At 40.9% G+C, this 26,357-nt stretch overlaps 1 protein-coding gene across 3 annotated transcripts in view; it reads left to right on the forward strand.

The window, feature by feature from the left end:
- Positions 1 to 26,357, forward strand: part of CLTCL1 (clathrin heavy chain like 1) — a 189,447-nt gene that overhangs the window by 60,705 nt on the left and 102,385 nt on the right. For all 3 annotated transcript variants that reach the window (XR_016306292.1, XM_089653178.1, XM_089653177.1), the window contains exon 2: positions 2,422 to 2,629. Coding sequence is in view for 2 of the 3 variants with exons in the window: in XM_089653178.1 (XP_089509304.1) it covers positions 2,422 to 2,629 (208 nt within the window). In the remaining variant the exon portion in view is untranslated. The remainder of the gene's footprint in view (positions 1 to 2,421; positions 2,630 to 26,357) is intronic.

Genomic DNA, 26,357 nt, shown 5'->3' on the forward strand with positions numbered 1-26,357 from the left:
TGTCAGAGGACCCAAGAAGAGGAGAATTGGGGTTCTTCTATGTTTGTTGCCACCTTTTTCCATGTCGTTCTTTTGCTTCTGGTCATGTGCATTTTTCTCTATTCCATTATTCACCTAGAATTACTGTTCACATGCGAGAAAAATGTTGGCGTTTGTCCCTGCAGACATTTTCATTTGGAAAGTCTGAACCAGATGTCGAAAGTTGTATACACACTATTCGAAAATAGAACGATCGTTCCTCATACTAAATTTTTTTCTTAGGGTGTGTACCCAGCTTAAGTTTAGTGTTACTTTAAGCCTGTTTTTGGTTTTGTCCAAAAGTAGCTTTTGGGTCCATGCATACTGGGCTTAAAAAAAGACTGTTCCCGTGTTTAGGTGCATTTAGGAGTGTGGGAGCATTTATCATTTTTTTTCCACTAGAAAAATCCTTTAAAAAACACAGTCCAGAAGGGTTTTTTTTTTTCTGCCTCTAAATGGTGAGCTTAAAATATGCCTTTAATCGTCCTAATGTGCATGTACACACAGGAAAATACTGAGCTGCTTCTACAAGTAAAACAAAGTCTTGTAGAAGCAGCTTTTTTTTAAGCCCAGTGTGCATGGGCCCTTAAAATGTAATTGGATTGATTATACCTTTGTGTCTCTAGCTATAACATTCATCCTTTGTTTACTTAGCCTGACACTGTCATTCTGTTTTCTGATTACACAAAGTATACCCTGCCTTTTCTTCTAAAATAATCCACTGCAGTGTGCAATAATTTACTTCGGTGCCAGCATCCTAGAAACCTCCAGAGTGGTTGGAAATCAAGGATCCTGCGTAGGAGTGATTTGGGTGGAAAGAGTTCACCTTCTTTTCTGTTTCTGTACACCAAGAGGCTGTGAAATAATGTGATACAAATTCATAAGCAGCACTCTTGAACTGTGCAATTAGCATGCACTACAACACTGTCTCTGACTCAGAATGTGGCAAATACAAAGAACTACCCCTTGGGGTTTTAGTTGCAGCATTCTGTCTAGGGAAACCTCTCTTTCGCTTCACTTGCCTTTTCTAGTTATTCGTCCTGGTAAAAGCAGCCTCAGGTTAGTAGTTTATGCATAGCGTGATTCATGTTGGAAACTGTCCCAGTGCACACTTTGTGCGCTGCATTCCCTGTGCATACAAAGCTGTCTTGTGTTGAGATTTAAGCCAAATGTTAAGATGCTTTTGTGGTAAAACATCGCGCAAAATTGAATATACTCATCTGTGTTGATATCTGTGGTGAGGTAGCAAGCCAGAGATGAGTATTAGCTTTCACAATAAGTCAAAATTTCTGCATTCTTGTGTGATCTTGTTTTAGAGAGCCATCCATTTTATAGGCTGTGTTTTGACTTTAGGAATGATGAGTGTAAGTACAGCGCTGCTTAAAAATACCGTCTTCTGCTAAGCTTCTGTTAGAGCATCATTCAGGATTCTATTGCTGCATGTGTTCCCTTTCTTGAGGTTTCCTCTTAGTTCTTGTTCTCCCTGTCACTGCGACAGAAGCAAAGGGAAATCTCTGACATGGGCAACAATAAAAAGAACCTTTTATTGTAGCATGGGTAGAAAGGCCAACTATGTTGTCATATTTGTATTGCTCTGTGTATCCCTGTTGATACATTTTTACATCCTGTCCCAGCAATACCCTGTGTATGTCCAGGATAGAAAGAGAAAATTTCCCCAGTGAGGACATGGCAGATGCTATCCCTTCCCTATTCTAAAGCAAAAAATTTTGACTGAAGTTGGGCTATAACTCTACTAATGAGTGTAAATTGGGTGCTTGTTTAAAACAATAGCAAAAACAAAAAGGTTTTCTGTTGGGTTGGTCATAACTGTGTGTCAGACTCTCGTCTAATGTTTATATGGTTGCCTTCGGTATACTAACATTTTCGTTTCCAATCGTTGTTTATTGAAAGTTAACAATACAAAAAATGAAAGAAGCAAGGCACTAAATGAGAAGGTAGTGTCGATTTGTGCATATAGTCATACAGATGCTTCAGAACTGGAGGATTATTAACAGAACAATATTCCCTAAGTTTTGTATTAAACATTTCTATGAAGGGCCATCCAAGCACAGGGGTCCTAAAACACCATAAGATCAGCTTGTCATATAACTGAAATCACATATGTACTCTATTTCTTCCAACCACGTGGGGTGGGATACCCAGGGTGGCCTTCACTTAACCAATTCTCCTGATAATGCAGAGGAACCAAGTGGAAAAAAAAAGGAAAGGGATACAGAAAGGTAAGAAAAAGAAAAGAGAGAGCAGGTTAGCAGCAGCTAGCCTCCTGACTGTGTCTGTCAGTAAGCCACTGGTGGCTGATCCCATCAAATATTTTATTCAAGGTGTGCTATTATTTTCAAGTCAACATTTAAAGCTTGTTATTATTTTCTGCTTATATTACAGCTCCAGAATCTGGGAATCAATCCTGCCAACATTGGTTTTAGCACTCTAACTATGGAATCTGATAAGTTTATCTGTATCCGAGAGAAGGTTGGGGAGCAGGCCCAGGTGGTTATCATTGATCTGGCTGACCCCAACACACCACTAAGACGTCCAATCTCTGCTGAAAGTGCCATTATGAATCCGGCTTCTAAAGTAATTGCTCTAAAAGGTGAGATTCCATGATGTTGTGCTCATGTTGTGTAAAATAAGAGAATTACATGATTATTGAAAATTCTTTAAACATATCCTGTTTTTGCTAACTGTAAGCTGCAAGCCTAAAATATAAGGTTTTCTTCATGAATATCTAGTTCTTTCTCCCAGCACTGTTTACTAGCAGGGTCTGGTCTCAACAGCAGAAGTAGGTCCATGCAATGATTTATGCCGGAACCACATTGAGTTTAAAGGGGAAGAGCCACGGTATCCTTTTGCACTTTATCTGTGTGTGCTGCCAGCTTTCGAATTGGGGACATAGGTTAAAATTCCCATTGTATGGGGTACAGTGCCTGAGAATCTTAATCCACAGTTTGCAGTTAGGCCTTATTCACATGGGAGTACTAAAATATATGCCTGTGGAAAGCCTTGTTTACACGCACAGAAATGCACTGGTTTTCCATGCACCCCCGTGTAGGCAGTCCCATTGATGTCAATTGGGATGCAGCCACTGCACAGACACCGATGTGGCTCCCAGTGTTGCATGGTGTGGTTGCATGGCAGGGTGCGTTTGGTGATCATTTGATTGCTATGTAAAATTTGACAAACTGAGAACATGCTAATGTTTTTGGTTTATTATGGGAAGTGACAGAAGAGTTACAATAGGAGATGTATAGTAACAGGAGACTGTGATGGAAAGTACTGTTTTCTAAGGATATTTTATGGCAGTACTATTGCTTGCTGTGGTTTCCTGCCTAGGCAGCAGAGGTCTTGCAGTGTTTTATGTGATAGGACCCATAATAAGGTAGTGTTAATGCTACCCACCAGAAATTTGCAAATCATGCTTAACAGAAGGTTAACATATTTTCTCTTAAGTGCCATGCTTGAATTCCTAATCTTCTTAGAAAATGTAGTGGTAATTTACATCTTGTGATTTAGGCACTTCTGCCGCACCGCCAGGTCAGTGACCTCATTTTTTTTTTAAGCAGTGCAGCTTAGGTACCAACATACCCCAAACCACCTGATTGGACTTCATTATGGCTCTTTTCCTGCCAGGCTGGAACTCCAGGCTATGGTTAAGAAAGCTAAAGTGAAAGTAAAGTATGTTTTACACGGAGCTTTCACAGCTGCTGTCTTTGGATTGTAATAGAGCTGTGACATGAGAAAAAGACATACAAAATAAAGATCTTACAGCAGTCTCTATGCACATGTACTGTTAGATGGGATAGCAAGAGGAAAGGAGTTTTTAATATCTTGAGTTTACGTTAAAAAGTTGGTGCCTATAGGTGCATGTAGCACTAGCAATTTACGCAGCATTTTACATACTCTTCATTCACATTAGTCCCTGCCCTCAAGGAGCTTACTATCTAACGTCCCCGTCTCACATGTGTGCATACACACTAGGGCCAATTTATACAGGGGCCCTGACAAATTATACTCTGTTTTAGTGAAATGGACTAATGTACTGATCTACAAGACATCTCGAATGGCATGCAGGAACCTCCAAGCTATTTGCGTTTTAATGTTGGTGTTAACTTATTGAAAATACCTACTGGTAGATTTTAAGTTAGGTAGTAGGTACAGTTACACACCTAAGCCATACACTGTAAAATTTATCTCATTCAGTCTGTTGGGCTGCCAATTTATTGATTCCCCTATCCACACTAAACAGCATGGATGGAGGATTCTCCCCTGTTGGCTAATTTATTCTGACAGCTGGAATGTCATAATATTCGAACAGTTGCTGCATCTGATTGGATGTAGCTTCTGTTTAGCTGACAGTTTTCTTCTGAATTCCTTCAATATTCAGATTCAGGGATGTTGGGAGTGAGGGTGTAAACGGAGCCACTCATGGCTCAAATTTTGGAGGGTTCATCACGAACCAGCCAAAATGTGCTCCATGTATAAACAGCTTGATTCCCATATTTCACACCTACTCACCCTCCTCCTCAAATAACTTGAACACACAGACCTCAGGTGTAGAGGATCTCCAGGTCCTGAAGTGTTGATATCCTATGGGTCCAGTGCCTGGGTTGTAAAACTGCCCATGTCCACTGGCTATAGAAAATCATGGCCATCTTCAATGTGGAAAATAGTTAAAAGGTCAACACACACAAACTGACATTTCATTTATTCAGATTGTTAGGGCTTGAGAGTTCCCACCTTTTCCTGCTGCAGCTGTAATGATGCCAAGGGAAGAAATCTCACGCTTTCTCCAGAGTTTCCTGTAATGTAAAATCAGTGCACTATCAACATAAAACCTGGTCATGACAAGGATGGTGGAGTTCAGAATTCTAATGTGTAGATCTGTCTGTTAGATTTATTTAGAGATAACAAGCTGATTGGTGACTCAGTATGCTCGCATCTGCCTCAACTGAAAGCTTCAGTACTTTGAGTCATTGACCTAGAAAAAGTATGCAGATTAAATAGCCAGGGAGTTAAAGTGGTTCTAAAGGCTCTAGGTCTTTTACCTTCATGCATTCTATACATGAAGGTAAAAAACCTTCTGTTTGCAGCATCCCCACCAGCCCCGCCTAATCACCTAAGCCCCCTCTCGATCCAGCGATGTGCACTGGAGTCTCGACTATCCAGGGACTCTCTCTTCTCATTGACTGGAGCCATTGGCTCCCACTGCTGTCAATCACAGCCAGTGAGCCAATGAGAAGAGAGAGGGGGCAGGGCTGAGCCACGTCTCCGTGTGTGAATGGACAGCAAGTAGCTTGCTATGGGGGCACTTGACAGGAAGGAGGGGCCAGGAGAGCCTGCTGGGGAGCGGCCTGAAAATAGGTAAGTATACAGATCTTTCTTTCACAGCATAGTTATTATAGGTGTTAGCGGGATGGGGGGCAATTTCCAATTGGAATTTCAGTTAAAAATCAGAATCTGCCTTTGCTTATTATGTGTGATAAATAAAAAATATCTTCAGTCTAACCAATACAGATGTGTGGCTGATCAAAGACACTTCCCTAAACTGTTGTTGGTGTCTGTGTATAGTCATTACAGCACAGTCTGCTTAACCCTGCCTCTGCCCTGCTCAGATCCTCCTCTGTCCTACTTGGCCCGCCCCTCTCCTGTATGTCCTGCCTGGCCCGACCTCTATCCCACCTGGTCCCGCCCACATCCCCACCAAGTTCAGCTCCATCTGTGATGCCATTTGGACACATTAGACACACCTGGCAATTCACGGCTTGAATAATGTTAAAAGCAGGAGCAGTTTCATTGCAAAAAGGTAGAAAAAAAACATGTTTTTAAAACTTTTAAACAGAACACTGTATTAATTTTGGGGTGTTTGACAGAAGGAAGATCTCAGAAGGCAAGCCTTTCCTTCCACTTTAACATTAGTTGGATTGAACCTGAAGTTCCGCTTTAACTTTTTACACAGAAGAAGGTCAGCAGTGGCACCCTCCATATTTGGTTAGCATAAAGCACAATAAAATGAATAATAACATTTTCACGTGCATCATAGACAGAACACATTCTAGGGCCATTATTATGTAGGAAGAAGTGATGGCATGCCAGAAAACCACAACAGACCTGCTTTTTAGGTGCATTCTTAGTACTGTTGTGGTGCACGGAGAGCCCATTCAAAATGAGTAGGTTGCCTTAAACTAATTAATCCTAATGCACTTTAATATTGTGAATTAACCACACAGAAAGAACTCATCACAGTAGAGATAAATCTAAATTAATAGACAGTACATTTTCAGGCCCCTTTCACACGGGGCGGATTCCATGCCGAACAGCAGGAGGTCTGTGAGTTGATCCCCTGCTGATCGGAGAAGAGGGGGCAGATGACACTTTCATGTCCTATCAGTTTCTGCAGAAGAGATACAGACAGAGTCTGCTCTGCTGTATGAGCGGCTGGGAGTGAATGGACCCCACTGTCTTTCCACCTGGCTACCTTCGATCCACTCCGCTTAAGAGAAAGAAGATGGAAACCTCTGCCTTTTTTTATTTTTTGTAGTGGACCCAGAGGTAGGCAGGTGTAATCTGCCCGCTCTGCTCCTATCAGCAGGGGATCAGCTAATAGATCCCTTGCGTTTCGGAAACGGAATCTGCCCAATATGAAACGGGCTCTAAAACTTTTACAGCCCATCAATATAGATTTAATTCTATTATGGTGTGTTCATTTTGTAAAGTGCGTTTACACCTGTCTGTCCACAGACTTTAGGGTATAATATAGTTTTAGGGGTCTTTAAGTAACGTTCAACCTTCACTTTTTTAATTAAAATAATGGGCAATAGTTTCGCAGAGAGCAGCCCTGATCCTCCTCTTCCGGGGTCCCCCCAGCTCTCCAGGCTTCTCCTCTTCGGTGAGTGCTCCCATTAAAAGCCACTTTTTATGGGGGCACCTGTGCAGGCTCACTCCTGAGCTGCCCTGTCTGCATCTATTGACACACTCCGGGCTGCTCAGCCCTGCCCCTGCTCCCCCATCCAGGCATTTGATTGCCAGCAACGCGATCCAATTGCTCCTGCTGCTATCAATCTGCCCAGTGAGGAGAGAAACGGCAGCGAGAGTTCCAGCTCTCGTGCACTTTACTGCATAGGATCGGGCTCATGTAAAAATAAGGAAGGGGGGGGGGGGATCCTGCAGCAAAGAGGTTTTAACCATAATGAATAGAATGCATTAAGGTAAAAAAACCTTTACAACAACTTTTACATTTTCAAATAATTTTCAATTTAGCATGTGTGATGCAGCAATCAGGTTTTTTTTTTTTTTAATGCACCAAAAGCATAGTTGTAAACAGGGCCTAGCAAGAATGTTTCCTGAAATGGTTATCCTTTTCATTTTAATTCGCAAAAGTTTACCTGTATCTGAGCCACTTTCTCTAGTTTTGTAATGCAGATTAGAATGTAAATAGAAACACATCTAGATGTTCTAAATATGCCTGTTACAGGATAAACAGTACATTTATTGCTCTAATGCTGAGATACACCACTGTGCTTTTCTGTTACCTACTGGCTTTGTCTGTGGTGTAGAGGCTTCAAAAGAAATTCCTTGCCTGCAGTACAAAAAACAATAATGGTGTTATTGTAGCTGATGTACCCTGTTGTCTTCAGATCTCAGCAATCGGCACTTTAATAAAGGTTAAGTTCACCTTTGTAAAAATAAATAAATGCACATCTTTTTTTTGGGTGAAAAAAAAATTTGCATTTATTATTTTTTTTTTTACCAGGAGCCTGTAATGCATTCCACCAGTGACTAGTAGATCGCGGGTGCAGTCTCAGGCTCCTGCCAGCTGTCAGTGTAGCTGTCTGGCTGTACCTCGTAGGCAGGCAGTTACAGAAGGTCAGGAAGCATCAATGAACTACCTTGAGCACTCACCAGTGCCTTGGTAGTTCATTTGGAACTACAAGCCATTAGCTGCAATAGATGACAGTAGTTGTAGTTCTACTATTCACAGAACTCTGTGAATGAATGACATGGCCAGGTGGGCAGAGCCCCACACGGCTTTAGTTTTTTAAAATTGTGACAGCAGGTGTGGGGAGGGGATCTTTGGTCCGCAGTCACAACATGGGATTGGAGAGGGGGGACAGGGGCTGCTGCAACATTAACATATCAGACCCTGAGCGTAACATGTTACAAAAGGTGAACCTATCCTTTAACCACTTCAAGTCCGGACACTTTTACCCCCTTCCTGTCCAGGCCAAATTTCAGCTTTCAGCTGGATGACAATTGCGCGATCATGTAACACTATACCCATATGAATTTTTTAACATCTTTTTTTGGACCGATAAAGCTTTATTTTTGTGGTATTTATTCACCACTGGGATTTTTTTTTTTTTTTTTTTTTTGCTATATAAGTGAAAAAGTCCAAAAATTTAGAAAAAAAAGTTTTTCTTATAAAAGTTTGCAAGTAAATAATATTTCTTCATAAATCTTGGCCCAAATGTATTCAGTTATCTTTTTAGTAAAAAAAAAAAAAAATCCCAAATTTGTTTATAACCAGATAATTTTCAAATTTTTTTTTTTGTACGTTTTTATTTTATTTTCATTTTTTTTTTTTTTTACATACTGTCACCCTAGCAGTACAGTGTCACCATAGTGACACTGTACTACTAGTTGGGGGTGATGAATATTTTTTTATTTTTTAACTTTTATTGCTTTTACACCCATAAAGGCTGTAAAAGCAATACTTTCTCCTTCTCTCTGGCTGCATTCTTGCAGCCATTGAGAAATACTGTGTGAGCTGCATTGTTCACAGCTTGTCACATGGTACAAGGCTGTTGTGAATAGCCTTGTACCATGTGACCTCTGTGATCATTCACAGATTTTACATGTAGTAAGCAATGATGTCAGAAGTGACATCTTGCTTACTACTCTTCATGTGATCACTGATTGGCCAATCAGTGATCACATGATCGGGACCTCACACAGAGGTCCCATACAATGACCGGTGTTCCACTGTGTCCGAAGAACACAACGGGCACCGGATCAAGATGCTGCGCGCTCCCAGGGAGCGCGCACAAGCAGGGAGCGAGGAGACCATTTATAAACGGACACTCGTCCCTGCAGTTCTCCTGTCTAGCCATTTATATACATGGGCCAGACGGGAAGTGGTTAAAGACCTTTCTGCTTGTGAATGATGTTCAGCCATTGGCCTGATGCAGTTAAAATCATTTGCCAAAAATGCCTGTTTATGCGCATCTTTCCATGAAAGTAGTTGGTTAGACACCGGCTTCAAATCTGACCTGAGGTATCCATTTTTGGGAATGTTTTCCACATACATTTTACTCTCTTCAGATCGTGTTCAGAATAAATGAAGCTGTCAGTCAGCTGAGTAGTAGAAGCTGGGGCTGAGCAGTAGCTTATTTTGCAACTGGGAGGTGCCTCTTCTGGGGAAGATGAGGAAGGTCATAAGGAAAACTGTGGAACAGATTTATTTAGGTTGGAGCCTAGCTCAGCTAGGACTCAAGCCAGCCGTTTTGTGGAAGGCCATGAAAAGATTTGCCGAAAATGTGTCCGTGTATGATGGATAACATTTCAAAAAGGGTTAGGTTATTTTAAGATAAGGCAGTGCAAAATGAACAGTCTAACCAAAAAGGACTTCTACAACTGAGTTTCAGGAAACTGAAGTCAGATGAGTGAAATATTCATTACAATATTTTTCTACAGGCATGTTGAATTTTGCTGATTGTTCTGTTCTTTGTTGGATAGGTCTGGAAGGGTTCCTTGGGGCTTCATGACAAGCACAGTATGCCATCAACTATAGCAGACAGTGACCTGAAAAATGTACAGTTTGTATACCGTAAGATTTTTGAAATGGAGAGGACAGTTGTTACATTGGAACTAATAATGCTGGCCAGACATGGTTCTAATCCCATCCAATTACTGCTGAATTGGCAGAAATTTGAGCCATGGGGTGGCCTTGTCAGTATCACCTGGCTTGACAGATTTCAGTATGAAAATTGAAGGGACCAAGCAGGAATTTTCTGCCAAACAGTGACTGCAGCCAATCGGATACAGTCACATGTCAGATATTCTGACAGCTGTGACAAAAGCCACTGTCAGAATACAAAAGCTGTCAGGGGAGATTCTTTCATCCACTCTATTCAGCATGGATGTAGGAAACCATTGATTTCTCTCTTACAGCCCACGGGAATGAATGAGAGAGTTTTATGTGCATGGCCAGCCTTAACCTGGCCATACACTGTACTAATTTCAGCTGGTTCTTAAAATGGAACTAAACCGATCGCTTTGAGGGCAGGTTTACACTATAGAAATGCAGTCCAGATGCATTTTTGCATGCGTGTTTTTGGTGCGTTCCAGTGTGTTTTTGATGCGTTGGTTTTTTTTATTTGTAAAGTCAGACAGGTTTGGATACTCTGGTTTTTCTTGCTCTCTCTGTGATGGTAGGAACTCCTGTTTTTTGTCGTAGGGACAGGAAGTGAGGGAAAATCACCCCAGTGGGGACACAGGTATCAATAGAAGCCAGAGAGAAGTTCTAATACTACTGCAGTATACCCAAACTATATACATTAATCCCCTGCATAAGAGTATAGTGGTGGTAATAAATGAGGCTGAACAAAATGATGCAAGATTCAAGTGACAGCTGGACCATTGGAATCTGAAGTCCTGAAATGTTCCATTCATTAAGCTGAGTAAGAGGCTGTCTTGTATCTTTTCAGTGGAGTTTATAGAAAGCTAAACTGTTGATGTTTTCTCAGACTTTCTGAAAAGGCTTTTTTTTGCAGTAGTTCCTTGTTGCTGGCAGGGTTAATGTTCCTGAGGGGCGGTGGTGGGTAGTGGTGGAGAATTTGCAATGAACTGAAAAGAGCATTATTTCATCAGGGCCACCAGGTCAGATGTTTTTACTCAATTCCATTCATGTGGAATGTTGGAGTCCCAGGCTTTTCCTTGCATTTCTCTAAGAAGAAACACCAGTTATTTGCAAGTGTACTGTGTGTCTTCTCTTATATACTTGCATTTTGTCGATGGGTAACTATCATTATGAAAGCTTGCTGTAAATTCTTTGTGACATACAGTAATAAAAAAATGTTCTAACGCTTTTTTTTTTCTTCTTCTTTGTCACTATTATGGTTTCCAATGTATGGTATTGCTTTGTGTTAAAATGTTATATTCCACGTTTATATATAAACTGGAAATATCTGGTACTGATTTTGAGGGAGCAGTTTTGTGGGCTTTACCACATAAAAACAATTGCAAGAACTGGCTATTTTTACTGTTTTTGTACAGTCTTATCCTAAAGCTGGAGCTCCTTTTAACTTTTGACCCCCTCATACTATTAGCATGTGAACAGCAGTAGGACGTCAGTGGGATATTCCATGTGAAACTAAAGTTTGCCCTAGTTTGGAAAAAAGATATATTTTATTAAGTAGTGTATGTGACATTCACTAAGCAGTCAGTGCAGGTACATTTTCCTGGTGTGTGTGATTTAAATTACATTACAGCAATAGATTTACCTGTGTTGAATGTTTAGTGAATATCACATCCACTGCTTTATAAATATGCCCCATAGTTTAGGATTTTATTATATATTCTCTCAATTACTGAATGTCTATAACATTGTCCTGTCATCTGGTAAGTGATTGGTAAGTATCCAAAGTTTGGTAAAACCAAAAACAATAAGTAAATAGTAGTAAAAGGTTTGACAAGTGCATGCTAACAGCTCCATTATTTTGAACAGGAGAGTTTGAGGTGAACATAAGTCAAATACTGTAGGCTACATCCCAGTGTCTGTCTGAAAACAGCTGCTTGTTAGGGCCTAGTTCACACAGGCTTGTATAAGAGCAGTGTGCCCAGCAAGATTTTATGAAGCTTTTAGCTATCTGATCAAAGCTTTCAGCAAGCTTCGAGAAGCTTTCTTGAAACCTTTAAGGTACCTTCTGCTCCTGTTTGAAAATGTTAAACACAGCTCTTAATGGGAGCTCTGACTGTCACTTAAACAAGCTGTTAGCAGGCTTCAGTACTGCTTGAAGCTTGTTGAAAACCTTCTGAAGCCTGCTAGAAGCTTCTTTAAAGCAACAGTCAGCACTCCCGTTAAGGTCTGTGTTTAAACATTCCCTAGTGCTAAATGGTACTGAAGTTTGGTCAAAAAATAATTTGCTCCTATAGCTGCAATCACATCACGTACCTGGAATGAAGTATGTCCTGTGTCTGTCAGGTAGCTGGATCCTGTAGAAATCTTCTGTGCAATGATGACAGGTCCTCCTGCTGCTGAGCTTCTGGTGCTAAGGGAGTTAATAACGCTGAGTCTTCTGTGAGCTGCAATGACAAAACTCCCTAAGGCGGATGGCCCCTTCCTTCATTGAGAAAAGCCTGTGCGTTGATTACAATACATGTAACACAATCTGTGAATGGGGAAGAGAATCTTGTCAATCATCAGATTCTCCTCCATTCACGGATTGTGTTACATTCAGTGTGATCAGTGCACAGGCTTTCTCAATGGAGATAGGAGAGAAGAATGAATGGATCACTGCTGGGAACTTTTTTGCTGCAGTTCATAGAAGATTCTGAGCTGTTAAATCCCTCAGAACTGGAAGTCCAGCAGTAGGAGGACCTATCATCACCACACAGAAGATTTCTACAGGATTCAGCTGCCTGACAGACTTGGGGTATCCTTCATTACAGGTAAGTGATGTGACTACGGTTATAGGGGCTAAGTTGTTATGTTAGTTGCGCAGTAAAAGACAGGCAGAGTATTCGTACACCATGGGTTGTAGACATGAAACTTCAGTCCTAAATGGACACTGGCAAAGCTTTAGAGGCTACACCCCCTGGATGCCTCCCCTATAACGTTACCCAGTTTTGTGAGTCCTCGGTTTTATGCTAGTGTCTGAAGTAGGGATATCAGTTTTTATCGGTGAGTATGAGTACCTATTACTTTTGGTTAAGATCTTGTCAAAACCGATTACCGATACTTTGCTGTGCGATGTGCAATAATGGATGCAAATTGCACTGCAAAGATTAGAATGCTATTTGAACAGGAATGCGATTCCTGTCCAAACTGCATGTGGTTTCCCCACTGCTCCTGTGTGAACCCAGGCTTGTCATAGCCTGAGTTCACACAGGAGCGGTGCAGAAAACCTCCCTGCAGGCATCCCATGCTGTGTCTCAGTGGTAGGAGAGGAGAGCAAGTGGCGGGGATTTGAAATTCCTGCCACTTTCTTTCCTCTTTTTGCAGCGATGACAGTTCAGGCAAGACGCATCTGATTGGTCAGCACCGTTCATGTCACAACAAGGGTCAGATGACCCAACCTTAGAGAGCCGCTGCAAGAACCTTGCAGTCAAAAGCTGCATTGGCAGACTGGATGTCCACCTGGCAAAACGTAAACTAAAAGCACAGAGGGAGATTTCTCTTTAAGAATGTAAGCGCTGGAGATTTTATACCAATCATGCAATGGTGGACTTTAAAGCAGGGTGTCACTCTCCAGATTGCTGGACAATAAATTTCTGTCCAAGATGATTTGGTTAACTTTCTTCAAGGCCGCCAGACCCTGATTGGGTGCTGCAGGGCGAACCTGACTGCTCTAAACTCTAAGGATTTGATGGGCAGCTTGGATTCCCTCACTGACTGTATTCTTTAAACTATGGCAAACTGCAACAGATGTACCCCTACTCTTACGTCCCCATGTGACGGTGCAGACCAATCAAAAGTCCTCCGGCCTGAACTGTCATTGTTGCAAGGAGGGGAAAGAAGACAGTTCGGGCTAGACGGCATCTGATTGGTCAGCACCATCCATGTGACGGTGTTGACCAATCAAAAGTCCTTCTTCAGCCTGAACTGTCATCACTGCAAGGAGAGGAAAGAAAGTGGTGGAGATTTAAAATCCCTGACACTTTCCTCTCCTACCACTGAGACTCCGCATGGGATGCCTGCAGGGAGGTTTCCCACACAGTTCCTGTGTGAACTCAGGCCATGACAACCTGTTCAAATTGCATGCTAATCTTTGCAGTGCAATTTGTGCCCATTAACGCAAATCGCACAGCAAAGTATTGGTTAAGGTATTTGGAGTATTTTCACAAGTACTCATGAAAATACTTTGTATTGTCACCGATCCTGATACTGGTATCGTTATCGGTGCATCCCTAGCCTGAAGGTGATGGATCTTTCATTAGCTTAACCACTCTATTATTTTTCTTTGTCATTTTATCTTGCCATTCTTCGATCAGGCCCTCACTGTCTTCTTATGCCAGCACAGAAGCAATGTATCCAGATCAACGCAACCTTGGTTATACCTTGGAAGCTGTGCTTGGACCACACTATGTAGGGATGGCCTGTAATGTTGCATCAGGCACCAGATCCTGCATGGTAGCTTTTTTGGCATTCGGGGCAATTTTATGAGTTGTCGGCAGGGTACTATACAGGTCCAGTGTTGTGGTGCATTGCTGTGGAACTCAGTTCCCTGAAAACCCCTTCGGAGGTATGTCCACCTTGACTGGTGAAGCATGGACTTTATTTACAGTCCAGCATCACGGACAGGTAAGACAGGGTCACCCTGTAACTTTGACCATCTCTGTAAAAGCTATGCTCTGTTTGGATTGAATTCACCTCGCAGTGTAAACTTTTCCAGCTTGGTGCTAAAATGCAAACACTCAGAGCTCAGTCTCAGGTGGATGACTGGGTGTTACATCACACCACTGGTCACACACTTTAATGTTACTTCTGCACCTGGGTTACCACACTTTTCTTACAGACACACACTTTATTCCACAGCCTATTCCATGAGTACCCCACAGGGGATTACCTTCATTTGTAGCTATGGCGGAGAACAGGTGAAAGAGAGTCAACTTGAAATTGCAGGAAAACATTGACTCTGCCAAAGAACCGCACAACACTCAACCTCAGAGTGACGATGTATAGATGGATCCTAGAGCAAGAACCAGCTTTAACACTGGTCTCAGCATCTGATTCTAGCGCTTTCAGGCATGCAACAAGTGGCCTATTTGACAATTTTCCTCGAACAGATTATGGCCTTAATGCGCTATCTTTGTCCAGGGATCAAAAACACCAGGCCTCTTCACCTACTCCTGTTTCTCAACCTGGACTTGGAACCCGATATTCCAGTTCTAGAGGATGCAGAAACAGAAGAGAATGAAGAGGATATTGAGGTAGCACTGGAGGAAGCTGTGGAAGTATTTTCTTCCCCAGATTTTCACCTAATCATGCAACATGCTTGCTAGCTTTGAAAAGCTCACTGCCTTTGTTCGCAAAAGCCTTGGCATTGTACAACCTGACTCTCCTCCATTTTGCTGTTCCCCTTCGGGTACAAGGAGACCTATAAAACATTTCCTGTTCATGGACTAGGACAATGAACAACCAGCATAAACCTGTATTTCAGAATAGTGCTGTTACAGAGCAATTGCAGCAAATTCCTTTTGCTTTGCTTTTCTTTGTAGATGTCCTAGAACATGTCATGTGACAAGTTTTCCTAAAGGCTCTAATATCCATTCACGTGCAGAATCTCATGGCTAAAACTTGGACAACTGAAGTGTCTGCAAAGGTCTTCTCAAATGTATGCCTCTTCAAGGAAGATGTCTGGTGAAACACGTGACCGAGTGGCCAAAGTCACAGGTGGGAGGGTTTTACTTACACAGTGGAAGGTTCTAATACCACTTTCCTCAAGATCTCCTAGTCGCAGAGCACCACTCTAATCAGGCTTCAACTTCAAAACCTAAGTTCACTTCTTCCTCATGGTGCAAGGCTTGACCCAACAAGCCCAGAAACCCTTCCCCAACATCCTCTTTACATTGTAGGGGCAATCTCTATCATAAGAGTGGGGAAACATCTGTTGCAGTTTGCCATAGTCCAAAGAACACAGTCATTGAGGGAAGCCAAGCTGCCCACCATTTTCTTGGAGTTTAGAGCAGTCAGGTTGGCCCTGCAGCGCCCAATCAGGGTTTGGCTGCCTTGAAGGAAGCGAACCAAATCAGCTTGGACAGAATTTACTGTCCAGCAATTTGGAGAGGGACACCCTGCTTTAAAATCCACCATTGCATGATTGGTATGAAATCTGATTGCCAGTGCTTACGTTCTTAAAGAGAAACCTCCTCCTGTGCTTTTACTGTTACCAGGTGGACATCCAGTCTGCCAATGCAGCTTTTGACTGCAAGGTTCTTGCAGCGGCTCTCTGAGAAATACAAAATCTATGTTACAAATAAAAATACAGGTACATGTTATACCATACTAATATATAGTTGGACCATGTCCATACATGTATAATCATGTCATGAGTCCAGTTGCTTCAAATGCCTACATGTGAGATACTGAGTTTGTTAAAGAAATAGAGGTCCTAGAGTCTACCGAGTAGATGCCGAGGCCACTCAATTTAAAACAAAGGAGGGGCCATCTGGAGGAATATAGGTGGTAAATAATGAGGTAACAAGGCCTACAAAAATAAAAACCATATAGAATAAGGCCAAACATACGAGCTAACATTTTTAAGGGCCAATTAGTGTAATTCAAACAGTTGTGTTTGCCTTATTGTTACCCACCCTTCCTATACATTGCTTGTGGGCATCCCATTGCATATGGACTCGCTGCCTGTGTCCTGTACTATACGATTAAGATAAGAGGCATTTTCAACCTGTAAATTTCTTATCTTGGAGTACAGTACATGACAGAAGCCACCTTCCCTTCCATTCCTTGGTTTACTTTGCATTGCTTGCTTCAAAACTGAGGATTTATAGAGTGGAAAAGTCCACTTAAGTCAGCTTAAGGTACAGGCCTATGGTGCACAAATACTCTGTGTCTTGTACTGTTCCTCTTTTTGACTAAATTGCAGCTTTAAAAAACTTTAACAAAGCTTGCCGAAAGCTCAGCAAAGGCTCGGTATTCACACCGTGCTAAAGCTTGTGTGATCTAGGCCTAACCATTTCTAAGTTTACGGTCTTATTTGTTTGCTATTCAAACTTTAGTAGTGAGAGGTTGTCAGGCTGCTTCAGCCATGTGCTCACAACCTACCAACACTCAGAATGTGCCCTTGCGGTACTCATTATTCCATTTTAACAAGTATTGCTGACAGTAATAGCATGCTTAAAGTAACACTAAACTCTGGTTTAAGAAAAAAATCTGTTTAAATTTGTGTTCTTAACCCAAAAAGTCCTAAGTATCTTCAATTGCTCTTGGCCACCGCCAAAATATAACTTTCCATTTAGATGGTGATTTTGTTCATTCTCAGTGGTTCCACTGCATGTAGGAACATGGTCACCTTCTCTTATTGCCAAGATGGAGTATGGACTGTGGGATTTGTAGTGTGTATAGAGCAATGCACATGATTGCAACTTGGGACTCGTTCCAAGAAAACAGAAGTTGATGGGGTAGGTGGGGGGAGCCCGAAAAAAAAAAAAAAAACTATCTCAAGCGCAAAATGTGAACAGGGTTGATCGCTAGAAAGAAGGGGAATGGATCCCCATGTGTCCGTGATCAGATTGGATGTATGTGGGTGTAAACAGACACATGTCTGTTTACGCCTGCTTCTCCATAGAGGTGAATGGAGGGTCTGATTGGGTCTGCCTGAAAAACTGACAGGTGGCCCTAATTGGTCGTTTGTGTGAAAGGGACCTAACAGTTACTATTCACAGCATGCCTTGAATGTAAATGTTTTGGAAAACCATAAAGCCTCCTTCACACTATACTTGCAGAAAAACTGATGGAAACTGACGTGCAGTTTTCACTTGCCGAGACATCAGTTTACATCAGTTTTCATGCATGCTTCAATTAGTTTTATACACGTTGCAGATTCCTGCGCAGAAAAAATCTGCAGGTGATACTGGTGTTGTGTGAACGGTGCACAGAGAGAACAATTGGTTTTGTTGTGCCCCTGCAGAACGCTTACAGAAAAACTGACACTCCTGCACCATGGTGTGAACGAGGCCTTAAACTAGTGGGCTTAATGCTGCTTTAAGATGTTTGTAGAGCCAGTGATATTTGTAAAAATGTTTGAAAATCAAACTGATTCTGTTCGTTTCTTCCGTAGTAGTAGTTTGAATATTGGATTAGTGCATAGGTTTTTTTTTTTTCCTACTACATGTTGAAAGGCTTAACTCTTGATCCTGTTTTGCTTAATTTATGTTCTAATCTATTCCTTTGTGTCTTTCTGTTTCTTAGAATATACATTTATGCTCTTCTTTTTTTCTGCATTTTCTGTTTTTGTTTTTTTTTTCTTATGCTTTCTGTTCTTTCTTCCTGCTTTCTCTTCTCAAAACAGACGGTGAGTTTTTATATTGTCCTGTCTTGATTTGTCGCTGTCTAAAATTATTTTGTTAAAAGATATTCTGTAAAAATGGAGGTTAGCATTGTCATTAGCAGCCAGCTTATATTTTTAGTTTTGTCAGTGACAATATTATTTAGTTGTACGATTTCCTCTCACTTTTACTGATGTATAAAAGCAGCACTTTCCAATATATTTCTGTTAACACATTTATTACCTTAGCACTCAAGTGTCTACAAGATGAAAGAAGCCACTGGGTTGTTAAGCTCACCAATATCTATCAGAACAGAATGATTGAGTTTTGTACTGACCAACACTGTAACAGTATGTTTATCAGCTTAATTAGGCACTGTCATTAGGATACAAGCAGCCTAGCTACAAGTGTCTCTTTAACATACATGTACTATACATTCCAGTATAGCCTCCATTTAATGGATTCTTCACTCTTTCAAGAGCTACATGGTATGGTACAAAATTAGGCACCTGATACTTCCGTGTGTTAGATGCCTGTGTCGCTGTGCTGTGGTTTCACCTGAAAGACACTAAATTCCTAGTGAGTCCTTTCAGAGCTGCATGAGCACAATAGTCACATATTGGATGGTAGGTGAAACTAGGTAGGGAGTGTATATATTTTTTACAAATGCTGTCATTATGCTACTTTAACCTTAACAACACTGTGGCCCCTTAAGGTATAGCTAAAGTCAAAACTTTTTTTTTTTTTTTTGGTTTTGGATAGAGTGGAGAGAAGTTAGAACAGGTTTATTGCTGTTCGTTTCACCATTAGGGAGCTTCACCCTTTCTATTTATTTTGTTAACCATTATCAGCAAAATAGAAGTAAAAGAAAATCTCATTTTGGGAATTTTTGGGTTATCACCAGGAATCAAGGGGAATTGTCCAATGGTTACAATTGTTTGGGAGTCCCTGGTGACAACCAGGGATTCCCTCACTTTGGAGGGATTTCTTCTCACTTCCTGTTTTGGCTATGGGAGAGGAAGTGAAGCAAAATCTCCAAAATGGGACACAGAGAATTGATAGGGGTTTTAACCCCCCCCCCCCTTACTCTATCCAAAATGAAAAAAATTAATTCTACTTTAGAAAAATAAAGAATAAAAGTAACACCCTGCTACTGTGGTTTGGCGAGCAGATATTGCTGCCTTTGCTTTCAGTTCAGTTTGTATGGATGGATGTACTGTAGATGGGCATATCTGTTTTCTGTCTTTTGAACAAGTAGTGTGAATGGTAGGACCTGTTGTGGTCTTTTATCCTTTTCTGTTCTCCACAGCAGAGAAAAGATCAGACCCATTTTCAGGGAGATTTTCCAGCATCTCCTAGTGTGATATTGAAAGTCTCTGACTGCTTGAACCGTTGCTCGTCAATATAAATATAAAATAAGATGTCAAAAAATGGGCCCTTTTGTGGAATTTAGATAACTTCAGCAGATACAGAAAGCAGACTCATTGCTCTCGTGCAGATATAATTGCCATGTTGTTTGCGAGCTGCAAAATATCTTTGGCTTCCTCCACATACATGCTTTAGAAACTACTACTGAACTTTAATGTGTAATGTGACTGGTACAATTCAATTCAAATTAGGCAAGCATGTTGTGTTCATGTTGCTTTCACTCACACTGAATTTTTTTCTCTAATTGTGCTTGTGTGCAAATTACTGCATCTTATGACATCCTTGCAGCATGAATACCGCATTTCTAGGGTGATCCTGCTGCTGCTTTTCCAAGTAGTATGCGGATGGCCTTTGAAATTATTACAGTAACTACCGTTGGATGTATAGGCACAAGCAAACTGTTGCCAGATCTTTCATACAAAATTATTTTGGATATCTCTAAAGCTGGCCATATTTTTTTCTTTTTCAATCAGGAGGCTGAACGAAAAAAAACTAAGGGTGAATTTACACATAGTGTGTTGACAGGCGTTTGCTACATTGTAAACTGCCTGTCACCACAAGGACACAGAAAATAGTTTTCTGTGTGTCACATTAACAGTGACAAACCCCAGAGCTATGATAACATGTAGACATTCTGCATCTTATTGCAGTATTCATTACAGAGTCACATTTCACTGTACAGCAGTGCATCGTGCTGCTCTACAGTAACATGAAGGAAATGTACTTTTTCGTAAACTTTTTCTAACAAACAAAAAAAAAAAAGTGAGCTCTGTGTGGTGCTCTGGATCACGCAGCACACTGCCCCTGACCACAGTCGGGAACGAAGAGCTGCCGGAGAGTTAAAGCAGTTTGGCAGCTGTCACTCTAGTGCGAATTTGCCCTAACAGATTTCCCCATGCACACAAGGTGGATTGAGTACTCACCCCACTAGGCAGGGAGGCAGGGATATTGTAATCTGATAGTGAGACCTGATGCTGTCCAAATAAAATGATCAGGGCTACACACTGATCAGTATATGGCCAGTCTCTGCAGAACTTTCTTTAGCCATGTTAAGCCTAAGGAGGGGAGAAAAAAAGAGCACTAAGATGGCCTTATCTCTTCGGGAAATGAGCAATTAGAAATGAGAAAATTATTTGGAATTCCCACACATTTTTGTCAGCAGAGGCCCTGGAGAATATAATTCTGAGTGTTGCGATTTTTTTTTTTTTTTTACTTTATTATCACTTGATATTTGCACAGTGGTTTATCAAGTGCAAATTTTCAGAAAAAAATTAATTTTAATGAACTTTAGTGAAAATAAACGCAATATAATACACATTTTTTGGTAAAATATAAAAGATGTTACTCTGAGTAAATAGAAACAAAACTTTAAAATTGCACATGCCAGGGGAATGACTATATATTATGGTACATTAAATTATCTCATATTTCAATATTGGATACTTTCGATATCTCACGTGTGGTGTGATTTCGATTTACATATGCAGGTGGGACCTATGTTAATTTTTGTTTCTTCTGCCCTCCAAAGCAGCTAATTAAATCAAGATTGGTTTGATCAACTGCTTTACAGCTTGTAAACAAACTGACAAGCAGAAGTGACTAAATCCTTGTTGCTTCCAGTTTCTGATGTCACAGAAGGGGGGGGGGGTGGGAAAAACTTCCATTCCTTCCTCTTTGCACAGTGTATTCGATGCTACTGCTCGGATGGCGACAGGAGAGGACCCCCTTTATTGCTGCTTGGATCACTTTTACACTAAAGATAATCACCAGTTCTAAAAAAAAAAAAAAAAACACACCAGGATCAAGACTAGTTTGCAGCCATGATCATGATATAACAACCTCACTATGTGACTGTATATATGTACGGCTGTATTGAGGTGGTTAAAGCATTAAAGGCATTTAAAATCAATTTAAATAAGATTATATTCACATGCTCTGTGTAATGGTATTGCACAGGGCTGCCCCAAATCCCCCCTTTTGTGGTCCCCTGCTGGTGGTCTTGGTTCCTCCTTTTCTGTGTCTTCCCCCATAACAAGTGCTTACCACATGCAAACTTGCTCCTGACCTGGGCTCTGTGTGTCCACAGACTCAAACAGCGCGGCTTGGCTCTGCTTCCTCCTCACAGGATTTGATTGGCTACTGCTGGTATCTCTGCCTGTGAGGGGAGAGAGAGCAGCGATGCTGCTCTTGGGCACAGCGCTGGGTGAAAAGAAGAGCTAGGTTAATATTTGTGGGATGGGGGGGCTGAGTGGTGCTGGAGGGAGCTAATACTGGAAGGTTTTTTTTTTTAATCTTAATGCATAGAATGCGTAAGGTAAAAAAAAAACCTTAAGCCTTTACAAGCACTTTAAACATTGTAAATTGAGCCATAACAAAATATGTATAATATTTTCTGCTGAGTTATTCCAGACTGCCAACAGACTTCCTGGAATCTTCCTACACACAGCCAAGTGTTAAATACATTTCTTCTGACTGTACCCACTCTTCCCAAATAACATTTACAACCATCTACTTCTAAGTCCTAGTAATGACGGTTTTATTATGCTTAGTCTGGAAAAAATGTTTCTGATGCTGTATTAATATATTTCTCAAATATGTTATGTCTTTGACAGGGAGTAAAGTTCAAGCCTAGTAAATAGGCTTATTTCTGCTTGTGTATTCTTGTTTCTGTCTGAGCATGTTCACTATCTGCCATTTATATTTTTTATAACATTGTAATTGTTTTTCACATATTGAGTCTAATCTAGAATATTTGCATCATATGAAAGAAGTGGCGTTGACTATAGGAAGACATTTTTCATTTTCTCAGCTATACTGGAAAAACAAAGCATGAATTCTGATTGGTTGCATGGACATAAATTCCACTCTTCTGTTCTGTACTTCTGTTTCATAAACCAACCCCAGTGAGCTTGTTCCAAATGTTTTGATGTTCAATTTCCTGTTAAGGCTCCATGCACACTAGCGGTTTTTTCAAGATAAAAATAAAACCACTGGATAAAAAAATGCTGGTAATAGCGGTTTTTAGTAGTGTTTAAGAACATTGGCATTTTTACAGTACATGTAGTAGTGTTTAGGAGTGTTCAGCGGTTTTTTCTGCTGACAAATTGCTCCCAAAAACACAAAAAAAAGCATTTTTTTTTCTGCTCCTAGAAGCTGAAACTTGAAAAATGCTCCTAGCCTACAATAGTGTGCATGGACACATAGGATAACACTATTTTCTTCTTGGAGCAGGAAATAAAAAAGTTAATAAGTAACTGTTAGGAGCTAAAAATAAGCTAGTGTGCATGGAGCCTAACCTCCCCCCCCCCCCCAAAAAAAATTGGTTACCCACCTGCATTTACGTGCTTAATGGTGTTACTGTAAATGAGAAAACCGGTTTGTTTGATCTCCTTGTTCTGCCTTCAGGCTCCAGGATTTGGAATCGCAGGCAGAATCGCCATGGTTCTGCCTGCGATTCCAGATTGAGTAGCAATTGCAGCACAACGATCATTTGGGTGCCATTATCCTTCAGTGGCACCCCAAACATTTAGGGATTCTGCTGCGAATGTCACTCGGATTGAGCGGCAGTCACAGTAAACCATGCCTTTTAAAAACACCCCTTGACGAGTGTCGCCCAAAAAGGAGCAGGAGCTTCTTTTCAAGTGAATGCGAAACGCAGAATCGTGTGAAAATCGTGCTGTCAGGATTGCATAGTGGGAACGATAATGTGAATGGCGCATAATAGATAAATAGCTGCTCATACATCTAAAGATCAGACTGCCTGGTAAATCATCTGTTTACAGTTTGTTTGCAGCAGATTTGTCTATTCACAGTCCTGGTCAAATCTGATGGACCCAGGCAGTTAAGGAATATTCAAGCCATGTGCGATATTAAGGAAATCCTTCCGTTTCCCACAAGAATAGAGGAGTCTAGGCACTTAGACCAGGCCTTAAATGGCTGATGCATTCTAATTGGCTTTCTCCAGCATACTCTTCCTTTCATTTGTTAAAGAAGAACTCTGGGATGGTGATTAAAAACTGCAGAACAGTCCTGTTTAATTGGATAAGCAACCTCACTAATGTGATTTTGTGTAAAACTCAGAGTTTTAAAAACCTCTGACGTCATCTCTTTTCATAGAATCTACCTCTATCCCAGGGCTGTTGGAGGAGGTGTCTTTGAAGCAGCGACATCACATCCTGTTATTTGTTATTAGTAGACAAACCTGCACTTAGATATCAAGATCAAAAATGAGCAGCTAACACATTAAATAGGCAAGAAAAATGGCATACACAAAGTAATTAGAGCAGCGCTAGTTTCCTAATATGCGTATCCGTAAAAAGGTGTTTAGGAACAAACCCCCCACCAATGGTAGACTAAGTAAGTGCAAATAACACACAAATTCAGGTATTAGTCCATACAAAAGTCAGCATAAGCCTGCAGGTACTGGTGTTTTGGAAAAGGAGACAAAGAATAGAGAAGAATCCTTCATCTTCCACCCAATCACACAGCCTCTTACCAGAGGTATTGACCACCCAAAGGATTGGCCAAGTAGTGCAGTTATCAGGCCTAAAGGATGTATTACAGACTCTCAGGTGAACCTCTCAAGAAATCCAGGTTATATGCGGTGCTTCTTCAGGTGTAAAACTCTCAAATGTGTAAAACTCTCAAATGGCAAATCTCTCTCCACATGACAAACGCCATAGTTTTTTTGCATTCTGTAACGGTGTGCGATGACATCACATGTTATGCGTAGAGCCGCTCAATGTGTAGTTTAATTTACTACACAGTGAGCAGCTCCACCTACAACGTGTAACGCCATCGCGCACCATTGCGGACCGCGGCCATTTTGTTGGTTGGAAACGTTATGCTGAGATGTCCGTTTTTACTTTGGAAATTGTAAGTGTGTTACTTTGAATAAATTCTGATCTTTTAAATTTACTACACAATGAACGGTTATTTTTCTGTTATATGGTGTTTGTCACGTGGAGAGAGATGTGCCACTTGAGAGTTTGATGCTCAGTGTGCATGGAGCCTTAGAGCACACAAGTTTCAGAGAAGGGAGTTTCAGTACTTTGGTTGGATTGACACAGGGTTTATTTTTTTCCAATTGAGAAATGCTTTTAAAGGCTTGTCTTCTGAGCACCTTGAGCATGATGGCTTTTTAACACCATGCGTAAGGGGTAACATGTCAGTTGGCTGTTCATTGAGAATATGAAATTCCAGACCATTACCTCATATAGTGCCTTGGAAAAGTATTCATACCCCTTGACGTTTTCCACATTTTGTCATGTTATAACCAAAAATGTAAATGTATTTTATGTGATAGACCAACACAAAGTGGCACTTAATTGTGAAGTGGAAGGAAAATGATAAATGGTTTTCAAAACTTTTTTTACAAATACATATCTGAAAAGTGTGGCGTGCATTTGTATTCAGCCCCCTTGAGTCAATACTTTGTAGAACCACCTTAGTTACAGGTGCAGTTACAGCTGCAAGTCTTTTGGGGTATGTCTCTCCTGGCTTTGCACATTTAGAGAGTGAAATGTTTGTGCATTTTTCTTTGCAAAATAGCTCAAGCTCTGTCAGATTGGATGGAGAGCCTCTGTGAACAGCAATGTTCAAATCCTGCCACAAATTCTCAATTGGATTTAGGTCTGGACTTTGACTGGGCCATTCTAACATGAATATGTTTTGATCTTTTGATCTAAACCAGTGGTGGGCAACCTTTTTTTTCAACTGAGCCAAATCTCGCCAAAATCATGATTGAAATTTATTTTGAGAGCCACATTTTTAAAACTGAAAATACATCTCCCATATAGTAATTCATCCCCCATAGTAATTCATCCCCCGTATAGTAATTCATCCCCCGTATAGTAATTCATCCCCCGTATAGTATTTCATCCCTCGTATAGTATTTCATCCCTCGTATAGTATTTCATCCCCCGTATAGTATTTCATCCCCCCATATAGTATTTCATCCCCCCTATAGTAATTCATCCCTCATATAGTATTTCATCCCTCATATAGTATTTCATCCTCCCATATAGTATTTCATCCTCCCATATAGTATTTCATCCCTCATATAGTATTTCATCCCCCCATATAGTATTTCATCCCTCATATAGTATTTCATCCCCCCATATAGTATTTCATCCCTCATATAGTATTTCATCCCCCCATATAGTAATTCATCCCTCATATAGTATTTCATCCCCCCATATAGTATTTCATCCCTCATATAGTAATTCATCCCTCATATAGTATTTCATCCCCCCATATAGTAATTCATCCCCCCATATAGTAATTCATCCCCCCTATAGTAATTCATCCCTCATATAGTAATTCATCCCCCCTATAGTAATCCATCCCCCCTATAGTAATTCATCCCCCCTATAGTAATTCATCCCCCATATAGTAATTCATCCCCCATATAGTATTTCATCCCTCATATAGTAATTCATCCCCCCTATAGTAATTCATCCCCCATATAGTATTTCATCCCCCATATAGTATTTCATCCCCCCATATAGTATTTCATCCCTCATATAGTATTTCATCCCCCACAGTACTATTCCCCCCCCCCTTCTAGTAAGCCAAGTCCCCCGTGTCAATTCACTTACCTTTTGCGTTCCTCTCGCTGTCTTCCCGCGCCGTTCGGGTCTTCAGGGCGGACTGTGAGAGGAGCCTAGCTC

This window comes from Staurois parvus, unplaced genomic scaffold, assembly GCF_062004578.1.
Source record: "Staurois parvus isolate SC_StPar_1 unplaced genomic scaffold, SC_StPar_1.0 ptg000704l, whole genome shotgun sequence".
In the NCBI taxonomy this organism is placed as follows: Eukaryota; Metazoa; Chordata; class Amphibia; order Anura; family Ranidae; genus Staurois; species Staurois parvus.